At 47.5% G+C, this 12,290-nt stretch overlaps 1 protein-coding gene across 3 annotated transcripts in view; it reads right to left on the bottom strand.

Annotated features, from left to right (window-relative positions):
* The window catches only part of LOC138645694 (golgin subfamily A member 6-like protein 2), a 46,001-nt gene extending 39,063 nt beyond the window's left edge, over positions 1-6,938 (bottom strand). For 2 of the 3 annotated variants that reach the window (XR_011314749.1, XM_069735165.1), the window contains exon 1: positions 6,434-6,813. Coding sequence is in view for 2 of the 3 variants with exons in the window: in XM_069735165.1 (XP_069591266.1) it covers positions 6,434-6,749 (316 nt within the window). In the remaining variant the exon portion in view is untranslated. Of the gene's footprint in view, positions 1-6,433 lie in introns of all 3 variants that reach the window. The other variant, XM_069735164.1, reaches the window with a different exon arrangement.
* Between the last annotated feature and the right edge of the window lie 5,352 nt (positions 6,939-12,290).

Here is a 12,290-nt window from a genome sequence, read left to right as displayed (position 1 = left end):
CATTTTCAGGCGTATGTCCCTACTGGAGGCACACACTCAGACGGCGTAGACTGCCTCCAGTAGTCGCACACACCCATAATGATGCGGACATAGTCAGCGTGTGCTCTGTTCATCATTTTAAGGCTCATGTCCCTACTGGAGGTAGTGGAGGAGGACACTCAGACATCGTAGACTGCCTCCAGTAGGCGCACACGTCCATAATGATGCCGACATAGTCAGCGTGTGCTCTGTTCATCATTTTCAGGCGTATGTCCCTACTGGAGGCGGACACTCAGACGGCGTAGACTGCCTGCAGTAGTCGCACACGCCCATAATGATGCCGACATAGTCAGCGTGTGCTCTGTTCATCATTTTCAGGCGTATGTCCCTACTGGAGGCGGACACTCAGACGGCGTAGACTGCCTCCAGTAGGCGTACACGCCCATAATGATGCCGACATAGTCAGCGTGTGCTCTGTTCATCATTTTCAGGCGTATGTACCTACTGGAGGCGGACACTCAGACGGCGTAGACTGCCTCCAGTAGGCGTACACGCCCATAATGATGCCGACATAGTCAGCGTGTGCTCTGTTCATCATTTTCAGGCGTATGTACCTACTGGAGGCGGACACTCAGACGGCGTAGACTGCCTCCAGTAGGCGTACACGCCCATAATGATGCCGACATAGTCAGCGTGTGTTCTGTTCATCATTTTCAGGCTCATGTCCCTACTGGATGTGGACACTCAGATGTCGTAGACTGCCTCCAGTAGGTGCACACGCCCATAATGATGCCGACATAGTCAGCGTGTGCTCTGTTCATCATTTTCAGGCGTATGTCTCACCTGGAGGTAGACACTCAGACGGCGTAGACTGCCTGCAGTAGTCGCACACGCCCATAATGATGCCGACATAGTCAGCGTGTGTTCTGTTCATCATTTTCAGGCTCATGTCTCTACTGGAGGTGGACACTCAGACATCGTAGACTGCCTGCAGTAGGCGCACACGCCCATAATTATGTCCGACAGAGCACACGTTGGCACCATTAGAGAACGCACCCTAAAAGTAATCAGCTCACTACAGGGGGTGTGAGAATGGTGACATCAGGGAAATGACAACATCAATAAAATATCATTAGATTAAGTCTGCCATTCACAGGACTCTACACGTAGGGCCGGAACACCTACGTTCCCTTATTACAGGAACTCACAACCAAGGAGGTATCACAGGGACTACAGAAGGGTCATTCCATACACCTCGGCCTGGTGATCCAGAACTTCAATGCTTGGGCAGATGGCCTTTGTGGGCAGGATGGACATCACCTATTTACCACGACGAGGGGGGATTTGAAGAAACAAGGTATTTCATATGCAATGTACTCGCCTCCTTATCAGCCCACGGTCCAGTGACCGACCTGCAATTTCATTAATATAATATATTCCATCCTGGAACCTTGAGCCCAGGACCCGTATATATTTCAGGGACTCATCGCCCCGTGGTGGCAGTGTGTTGTGTATCTGGGGTGTGTGGACGGTTCAGGGTGTGATTTATGCTCTTCTTGGAGGTTGGGTACAAGGGTACAACGTCACGGGCTGAGGAGTGCGTAAGGGACAATTTATATAAGCAGATAATTCCGATAACGCATTCGTTCATAACTCGCGACTAGCAAACCATGTCAGACAAGTGTTTGTATAGGAGGAGAATCATGAATGAACGGTTGAGTACATTGCGCACTGTGTTCCCACAGACATGAATCTGAGGTGGGCGACCTCCTAAACCCGAAGGTGACACTATTTATTTTGACTCCTTGACTTCACATATTGTACAAAGCTAATGGAATCAAATCACCAACAAAATGGGTTTTTTTTTCCATTAATTTCACAGTTTATACAAACATTTCCATTTGCAATAATAACAATGAACAATAAGACACAGATTAGATATTAGAACAAACTTTTTGACAGTTAGGGTGAGCGGAACAGGCGGCCACGAGAGGTGGTGAGTTCTACAATGGAAGTCTTCACACAGAGGCTGGACAGATATCTGTCTGGGATGATTTAGTGACTCCTGCATTGAGCAGAGGGTTGGACACGAGGGCTGTGGAGGTGCCTTTTAACGCTAACATTCTAGGATTCTATAATTCTAAGGGTTTTGGAACTACAGCTCTTAAATATGGAACTGCTTTTTTCAAGGGACCAAAAGTACTTGGACAATTATCTCAGAAACTATTATCTCAGAATTTGCTTTTTCCTCATTAATCATCATCAGTTAAGCAGGTAAAATGTCTGGAGCTGATTCCAGGTGCGGCATTTGCATTTGGAAGCTGTTGAGGTGAAACCACAACATGCTGTCAGAAGAGCTCTCAATGGAAGAGAAACCGACCATCAATAGGCTGAAAGAAGAAGTCGATTAGAGAGACCAGAAATGTTAGGAGCAACCAATTCAACAGTTTGGCACATTCTGCAAAAAAAGAGCGCAATGGTGAGCTTGGGAACTCAAAAAGGCCTGGATGTCCATGGAAAACAACAGTTGGATAATCACAGAATCCTTCCCATGGTGAAAAAAAAAAGCCTGTACCAGGATGATTGCAAAATTCTTCACAGACACACTTAAGAGCTGAGTAAAACACAGATCTGTACAACCTCATTGTATAACATTGGTCCGAGTGCTGGTCCTCTGGGAATATAAGATGGCTGGTCCGGCCCGGGTTCACGAGCTGCTGACCTCTTGCAGTAAACCAGACCATCCTGTGAAATAACGCTTTGCATCCATGTGGCATGATGTAAGTGTAATGCAGCGCCCCAGAGACCTGGTCGTTGCAGTATGGCACTCTGCCTCTAAGGAGAGTGGCGGTACGTCTGATGGCACTAAGGAGTTCTCCTGACCAGGTATCACCAGAACACATTACACTTCACACTCCGGCCACTAGGGGGAGAAAAAGGCTTTATTTATTGGGCCACTCCTCACACTGGTAAAACTAGGGGTTGGATAGGAAGTTAGATCAGAAGCTGACTGGGTTGGATTCAGGCAACATCCCGTGGCAGGGGGTGTTGCAGGGAGAAGGCACAGGGGAGTCCCTGTCAGGCGTGGGAACCTGGCAGGAGCCTAGCAAACAGAGCAGAAAGTAACGGAACCGCGCCTGCACACCCTGCGGCGGTATCCTAAGAAAGAGACACGAAGGGAAGGATATTGTGGAACCGTGTAAACGAGATCAAGCACAAAGGAGAGCCAGTAAGAGTCGTGCCGTGAGACTGAGGCAACATCCTACTGAGGCGCGTAGCCGGTGGCTGGATCACTGTAGGAGTAACTGACTTCAGGCCTTACTTCAAATTCCGCAGGACAGTTAATTATAGGTTGGCTGTCTACCTTCTACACCTACGAAGACATAGGGGGCAACATTGGGAGAGGGACGTCTCTAGGGTCCCAGAAGAGCTCCGAGCCTTCCCGTCATATGGGTGGCATCCTAGCCATAACATACCTGGGGGACGTTAGAAACTAGTAACATCTGGAACCAAAGAAAGAGAGAGAGAGAGAGAGCTGTAGAGAACGAACGAACGAGAACAGCAGTTGTGAGGACTATTCCGAATGCTCAGCAGGGTAGGACTACAACACACAGGCGCTATTGGTAGGCAACGATTTCCATCTGTGAAGGAAACTCTGGATGTGCCCTCGGACCGGCCGGTCTCAGATAGCCCTGTTACACGTACTCTGGATTGAGGATCCTAAAGTCTTCAGTAAAGAGGTAAAGAGACTGCAACCCTGTGTCCTCGTTATTAACTGCGCCTCACACCATCACCATCCATCTTACTGGGAAGCCCTGGGGACATACTTCACCTGTGGGAAGGTTTACCATCCAGCTGCCATCACATCACCCCAGTGGACCCCAAGCAGCGTCGGTCACCCTGAACGAACACCACAGGTGGCATCACGAACTCCTGACAGACTGATTTGCTGCTTCCATTGGACGCCCCTTAGCAGGGTCGCGGACCAGGTCTAGCCACCGTGACAGCCTTAGAACCGAACCAGAGAGGCCCGGTACCGAAACGCGTGGCCCTTTTTTTGGGGGCGATCCATGTAACACCCCAGGTAACCAGTTGTTACAGTGATGTTGCCTTCCTTTCGGGGAGGGCGATATCATGCTTGGAGGCAAGGAGGATTCTCTTTACCAGGTAAGCACCTACATTCAACACATTCTGAATCCAGGCCAGAAGGGGGAGCTCTGAACCTGGGTTTAGGGGAGCTTCCCCAGCTTTATGTATTCGGGTCTAGAGGAGTTAGGACAGTTGGTCCAGGGAGTCCAAGAGAGAAGGAAGTCTGGAACAGAGAGAGCAGAGAGTGGGGCCATGCAGCCAGGACTGTGCTGTAGCTCTAGGAACGGAAGATTACCCGAGCATCAGAGGAAAGAAGCACAGGCGAAGGAAGGAGCTTGGAGGGGAACTGTGACCGGGCACCTTCTGAGCCTAGTGCAGGAACCGGGTGCCAGGAGCTCGAGGTTGTGTTGCACTCAAAGTCGCACAGCAGAACCGGAGGACAAAGGACTTTACGTATTTTGCCCACACCCACACCTGGAGGTGAAGCAGTACACGAAGTGCCTGGGTCGTGATAAAGACCCTATAAAAAGGCTTGCACTGCCCACCATACCGGTCTCTGTCCCAGGACAGAAGATAGAGGACTTTGCCAGAAAGCCACAGGCAGCAAGGACCTTGCATATAAGCGCGAGTAGGCAGGCTTACGTACCTCACCTGGGAGAGGGATCCACTATTGCCTCCTGTTCCTGGTAGCCTGGACTGTGGTCCGCTACCATCAGTAAACCAGATAAAGATGTTACAACTTTGTGCCCTCCAATTATTTGCCGGCATCCACTACACCACCTTTGCCATACACCTTGGGAGCCCTTGAGACCTCACTTCACCATGTTTGCTGCAGTAACATCACCCCAGTGGACCCCTTTAAGCAGCGTCAGTCCCCTCTGACCGAGAACCACAGGTGGCGTCACAAACACAAACTTTATTTAAAAAAACCCTTTGAAGACCTTTCCCCTTTTACTTGGGCGCCCAGAGCCATGGACCGGATCGTAGCATACCACCCCTTTAATTGTGACCGGATCCGGTACCAAGTAACCCACTGCCCAGGTGGGCGACTCATAAGACGTACGCCGGACGAGCCGAGGCAGCAGTTTGGGAGGCGATGAGTCCGCGCGCCATGCACGGAGTAAGGTGTGGACCTCCTGTGATCGTTTTCACAGTGCAGAGTGCTGCTATATGTAGCTGTATCAGGGCAGGGTGAAATCAGAATGGCTGTCTGCTCAATGACCATGGCAGCCAGGGGCAAACAAAGGTCTCCAGCTTTGCCGTGAGTTTCTGCCTATTACTCTACATTGGCATGACCAGATAGTTTGCTTGTCCAAGGCGACATTATGGAAGTGATCAAGCTATTGTTGGTTTCCCAAGAGAAGGCGGGAGGCAAAACAATAGCTTTATTAAAGCTTAAACACTTACCATTGACAGGAGCTTATTTTTTTTCTTCCTCCACTAAATTATACACCCCAAAATAATATCGATAAAAGCTTCAAGCCATCCCACAAAAGCCGGTAATCCCTCATACTGCCGTAGACGAAAAGGTAAAAGTTACAGCTCTGAGAATGGGGCATCACAAATCTGACTTTTATTAGCCATAAAATGTGTTCTGTTGTGTAAGAGTACTGGCATGTTAGAACATAGACTCCATATTACCGATGTGAAGACTTGATTACACCTAGTCAGTGTTGCTCACCGGTCCTGTCACTGAGGCAGGGACAGATGATTTACATCCACTCTTCTTTTCCGCAGTCCTGCATGCTGCCTGATTGCTTACTCATCTCTGCTGTTCCTGTGTGCTATCGCACTACTGCATCGAGGTCCTGACGGCACATTTGGCCCTGGTTCACCTAGCACCGCTCGACCTGCCCTCCTCCATATCCAATTCTACTGGATTTCACTGTTCTACGCAGCATCCGGTTGTCCTGCTCTGCTGCATCATTGCCTCCAGTCCGTGCTGCTCACCCTGCCCTATGAATTAGCAAATTCACATCAAAAGTTGAGCCTAGGCTTCATGTGATGTCACAAGGCCGAGATGCCAAAGTCATGACCGGACTCATGGCATGAAGATGACAGGTGGCCTGTGGGCAGTTTGGAATATTGGAGTGACCATGTGGGGACCTGCCTGGACAAGTTTAGGGCTCAAAAGAGACAAGTTTTCATTTTTGATACATTTTATACCCTTCCCAGCACTTTTGAATGCACCGAAATTGCAGCCATTTTGCTTGACTTAGGATTCGCAATAAAGTGTGATTCTGAGTAATTCAAATTTCTGGTGATATTTCTGGCAAATGTTATTAACTTCCAAGCGATTTACTCCACTCTATCAGAATTAGTTTCATACTCCCTATACCACTGACCCTGAGCCCTCAGTACTCACCGAGCTGAGCAAAGATGACTCCTGATTCTTTGTCTTCCAATGTGCGGCAGCCTCTGTTGTCCACCAGGGTGAGGTTCTCGGTCAGCTCATATGGGATTCTGTCTGTAGTCGATCCTCCATCTTCGCCCCTTGCCTTCGCCCAGTTCTCGAACTCACAATCTTTCCAGACGTAGATGCAGGTGTTAATGAACGACGACTTCCCATTACCTAAGAGGCCAAAGAGTTGGATGAGGATGCGGTTGAAGCCTTGGTTTCCCTTCTTGCATTTATCAAAACTGAAGTTCTTAGTAAAATGTCTCATCTCATCGCTGTCCATGTCTTCTCCTTAGGTCGCTCTTTTCTTTGTGACATTCCCAGAAGTTATGTTCCTGCTTCTTCAGCGTGGACTCTAGTCACAAGCACAATAAATGTCAAGACTTCCTCATACCTCATATCTTCACAACTTCTTCTCCAATCTGTGGTCTGGATTGTAAACTCATAAGGACAAGGGCAAACACTGTAAATATGAATTCCCCCATTATAAAGCACTGCAGAACAAGAACATTACTGTGAAGAAACCTTCCTACCATAAAGTGCCTGCCTGCAGTGAAGACACCGGGCAGATTTACTAATCCAGACGGTGGAAGCTGAGACCAGGCGTCCCGTAGATGACTCTGCTGGACGATGACTATGCCGCATCTCGTTAGATATCTTAGACCCCTCATCTCACCACTTATTCATTTATTTACTTTGAAACAGTATATTGGGGCACAACAGTTATTTAATCAAGAAATATTATTGAAAAACAATAACAAACGATAAGATTATCTCACAATAACAATATCGACCTGTGCTCATCCATGTTCTTTGCCTCCATACAAAGGATCTGAATCTCATCATCCTGATTATCCATCGTTGGCGCAGAGCGGAGGCCCAATGATAACAACCCTGAAGTCATCTTACAAATTAAAAATATCATTTTACTCTCATGAGCGTTTAGCCCACTGTATATCACATGGTCCAATGCAGCTAATCAGGGGGACAATCACATCAGGGCACACAATGTCCCACTGCTCACACCAGCACTTGTCCAGGCCTGTCTGAAGTTCACCAATGACCATCTGGATGATCCAGAGAAGGCATGGGAGAAGGTCATGTGGTCACATGAGACCAAAATGCAACTTTTGACATCCAATCCACTTCCTGTGTTTGAAGGAAGAAGGAGGAGTAGAACCTCAAGAACACTGTCCCAAATGTGAAGCATCTTGGGGGAAACATCGTACTTTGGGGCTGCTTTTCTGCAAAGGGGACAGGACTGCACCGTAATGAAGGGAGGATGGATGGGGTCGTGTTTCCTGAAATTTTAGCTAAGAACCACCTGCCCTCAGTAAGGGTACGTTCCCACGGTCAGAAACCGCTGTGGGTTGGACACTGCATACATCAGCAGCATCCAACCCACAGCGGCCAGGTGTTATAGCATAGGGGATGGAGACGCACATGCGGCACGTCTTTCCAGACAGCAGCATGTCTATCTTGCAGAGACGTGAGCCTCCGCAAGATAAATAGCACCAGTGCAATGGATTGGATGCAGTGAATCCGCACGGTGCAGTGACCACTTGTGGAATCACCTGCGTTCAATAGCCGGCAGCGGACATGTGCTGCATCCAAAGCGCTGCCTGTTCCTGAACCTCTATAACGATGAACTCCGGCACTCAAAGAAATAATTCATATAATTCTTTTATTTGAAAAACAAAATTTTTCCAAAATCAGCAAACTTCATACGATGCCATTGAAAATGTAGACATATTGATTTGGTTTCACAGACTATATATATACAACGTTTCGGCTATTTGCCTTTATCAAGTTAAGTCTGTATTTCCTGAACCTCTGCACGTACCCTTAGAGCATGGAAGATGGGTCCTGGCTGGGTCTTCCAGCATGACAATGACCTGAAACACACAGCCAGGACAACTAAGGCTCTGTAAGAAGCATTTCAAGGTCCTGGAGTTGATAGGATGGATCAGATAATCTTCCACTGCAACAGAATGATGCATTTTAGCAAACAGATGCACGGACTGAACCGCAGATTCAATTGTACCTGGACTTTGTTGTTTCTCAGCCATGATCCCATGGATTTTTCTTCATCAGAATGGACCAGTAACAGTAAGTGGCCCAATGTATTCTCAGAGATGGTGTTCAGTGTGGCCAATGGCTTTGTCACATCCAAGCGGACCAGGATATCTGCTTGAATGATGCAGTCCTTTATTCAAAACAATTAAGAAAGTCCCCAACGTACGTTTGCATGTTTTTCACTTGCTTTCTCAAGGGGATTCGGGGACTTTCTTGGTAAGAATCCTGGCTTCTTTGACAGCTGCATTATAATGGAACGAGCACCGGTGTCCGCACACATCGGCTCCCATTGGCTTTGTGACAGCCAGGTTCTGCTTCAGGCCCCATCACCGCCATCTTGGTCCTCCTCTGAAGCCCATCTGTATGTTGGGCTCCACAGAAGACAGATTTTTCCTATAAACTCTGCAATACTCTGGCGCTGCTGCATGTAGTATGAATGATCGAGTGATCGCAGGTTCACGTCAGCTAAGAGACTAAGAAATGATGTAAAAAATATAGAAAAAAACATAGCAGTAGAGAATGTAGAACACGGGGAGAAAAGCTGAACTTGACAGGCCGGAGTCTTTTATTCAACTTATGTAACTATGTAAAACTATATAAAAGTTCAAATCACCCTCCTTTGTCCTCATTAAAAATAAAAGTCTGATCTATTAAAATATGGAATTAATAAACCTGATCGGAAAATGACATGAAGAGAAAAAAAAAATGAGAATGTTGAATTTTGTTTTTTGTATCGTCATCGCCCTAAAAAATGTAATAATAAGGAATGAAGCCTGATATATACACAAACATGGTATCAATAAAACATCATGTCACCGCACAAAAAACAAGCCCTCAATCAGCGCAACAATAGAAAAATCTAAATGTTACGGGTTGTGGAAAAGGGCGAAACAAAGCAAAAACATTTATTTTCAATCTTGAATTATTTTCACCCCTTAAATAGAAAAAATATCGCTGCCCGCTTGGTTGGCCGCGACCGGACTGACGTGGACAATCAGGTTTCCAGATGATTTTTACTGCACAATGGACAAATCAGCCTCCTCTCAAAATGACAGAATTACATTTTTTTCAATATTTCATAACAATTAGAATGTTGTTTTTTTTTTCTGTATCTGGCCTCCTTCAGTTCCTCTGCTTACAGTATTGAAGCGTGCACGGTCCAGGCTATCGGCACAACATGCGCCCTACTTACACCTACCAAGCCAATCGGAGGCAGAGGAGCGGTGCACTCCGGAATACAGAACATGAGAGCCCGTCTCAGGAGATCAAGTTCTCCTCAATACCTGGGCACCAAAAAATTCAGCATTTCATCAATATTCCTCATCGTTGTCCTGAAGATGGATCCTGGGTATGAGTAGATGAGTCGGATCGGTAATGGGTGAGACCTCTCTATCTCTGTGTCACATTCCCCAGCTCAGTCCGCCAAGTGCTAAAGTGTAGAGTAGCAGAGGATGAGCTCCCATTGTCACAGTATTGTCACACAGACATCACTAAAGTAGCATCAATTTCCACAGAGTAGAAATAGGCCTCTGACACATCTTCTACTACATGAGACACACCAGATGGAGACCCAACTTGGAGTCTCCACAATTCAAAAAATTGTTTGTAACATCAGCACCAGTGGCGTCATAGAGACAGCCAACTTCTTCTGTACATGAAATCTACAGAGAAACCATCCACTCAGAAGCCACAGCAGAGCGGCCTCTTCACCCGGCCTCCATCCTATAAATGGTCCAAAATGTCGGCACTAAAATATAAAGAAGCTTCCAGCAGACCTGAAATACAGCGGATGCTCCACCCGTTCTACAACCTCGAGTACATGCCAAACCCAGAGGGAGTGAGCCAAGCCGCAAAGGACCTCAACAATATATTCTACGCAATGGCCAGACTGTCAGACCTTAAAAAAGTCGACTACAAGAGACCAAAAGAAACACAGGTCAATGGCTGGTTTGACAGAGAATGTAAAGCTGTACGGAAGACCCTGAGAACAGCCTCCAACAAGAAACACAGAGACCCCAACCACCTGGGTCTGAGGGAAGCCTATGACTCCATACAAAAGCAGTACAAAACCATCCTCAGGAGGAAGAAGCAGAGTTACATCTCTACCAAGCTTAACCAACTCCAAGACGCCCTCCAAGACAACTCCTTCTGGGAACTATGGAACCACATGGGCACCAAAGACAAGAAAAACAACAACCATATCCAAAATGGCAACCTCTGGCTCCAATACTTCAGAGACCTCTATAAAGACATTCCAAAGGAAGGACTAAGCCAAGAACAGGAAAACATAATGGCGAAACTAAAAGCAATGGAGGAAAAAATCAAAAACTTCCAAAACCCGGTGGATACACCTATAACACTACAGGAAGTAACCGAGAGACTCTCCTCCATAAGATGTAGAAAAGCCGGTGGCCTGGATGGAATCCTACCAGAAATGCTGAAGTACAGCCCACCAGAAATACAGGCTGCAATGGTTAAACTCTTCAATATTGTGCTGAGTGCCGGCTACTTCCCTCGTACCTGGAACCAAGGCCTCATCACACCCATCCACAAGAGTGGGGACAGGTATGACCCAGCCAACTACAGAGGCATATGCGTCAGCAGCAACCTGGGAAAACTGTTCAACAGTATCCTGAACAAGAGGATCCTCACCTTCTTCACCGAGCACAACGTCCTCAGCAAGAGCCAAGCAGGGTTCATGCCGAACCATCGCACCACTGACCACATCTATACTCTGCACAGCCTCATTCAGAGACACGTCTACAATACAAAGAATGGGAAGATATATGCCTGCTTTGTGGACTTTAAAAAGGCCTTTGATTCAGTGTGGCACCCGGGCTTATTCCTGAATCTGCTGGAGAGTGGAATAGGAGGAAAGACCTACGATGTCATCAAAAGCTCCTACACCGAGAACCACTGCAGCGTGAGTGTGAACGGCAGAAGAACGGCTTATTTCCAGCAGAGCCGCGGAGTCAGACAAGGCTGCAGCCTAAGTCCAACGCTCTTCAACATCTACATTAACGAGCTGGCTACCGCCCTGGAATCCTCCTCAGCACCAGGACTCACCCTCCACGACGCTCAGGTGAAATTCCTGCTGTATGCAGATGACCTGCTGCTGCTGTCACCAACCGAGAAAGGCCTCCAGGACAACCTGAAAATCCTAGAGAAATTCAGCTCCACCTGGGCCCTACTGGTCAACCTAAAGAAAACCAACACCATGGTGTTCCAGAGGAGAAAGAGAAGATCAGACCAACACCCATCATTTATCCTCAACAACTGCGACCTCACAGGAACGGACAAATATACCTACCTGGGCCTAGAGATTCACCGGTCAGGGAACTTCAAACAAGCCATAGAGACCCTGAAAGACAAGGCCTGCAAAACCTTCTATGCCATCCGAAGGAAACTCTACCATCTGAAGCCACCAGTGAGGGTCTGGCTAAAAATCTTCGACTCCATCATCGCCCCAATCCTCCTGTATGGCAGCGAAGTCTGGGGTCCTCACACCTACCCAGACTGGTCAAAGTGGGATTCCAGCCCAACAGAAATATCCCACCTGGAATTCTGCAAGCATCTTCTCCAGATCCATCGGAGCACCTCCAACAGTGCTTGTCGGGCCGAGCTGGGCAGATTCCCTCTACACCTAACAGTTCTAAAGAGGGCGCTGTCATTCCGGGCTCACCTGCATAGGAGCAATCCAAGCTCCCATCACCATAAAGCCCTGATACATGAAGGTGAAACAGAAAAA

The sequence above is a fragment of the Ranitomeya imitator genome, chromosome 7 (genome assembly GCF_032444005.1).
Source record: "Ranitomeya imitator isolate aRanImi1 chromosome 7, aRanImi1.pri, whole genome shotgun sequence".
Classification (NCBI taxonomy): domain Eukaryota; kingdom Metazoa; phylum Chordata; class Amphibia; order Anura; family Dendrobatidae; genus Ranitomeya; species Ranitomeya imitator.
This window is presented reverse-complemented; position numbering and strand designations above follow the sequence as displayed.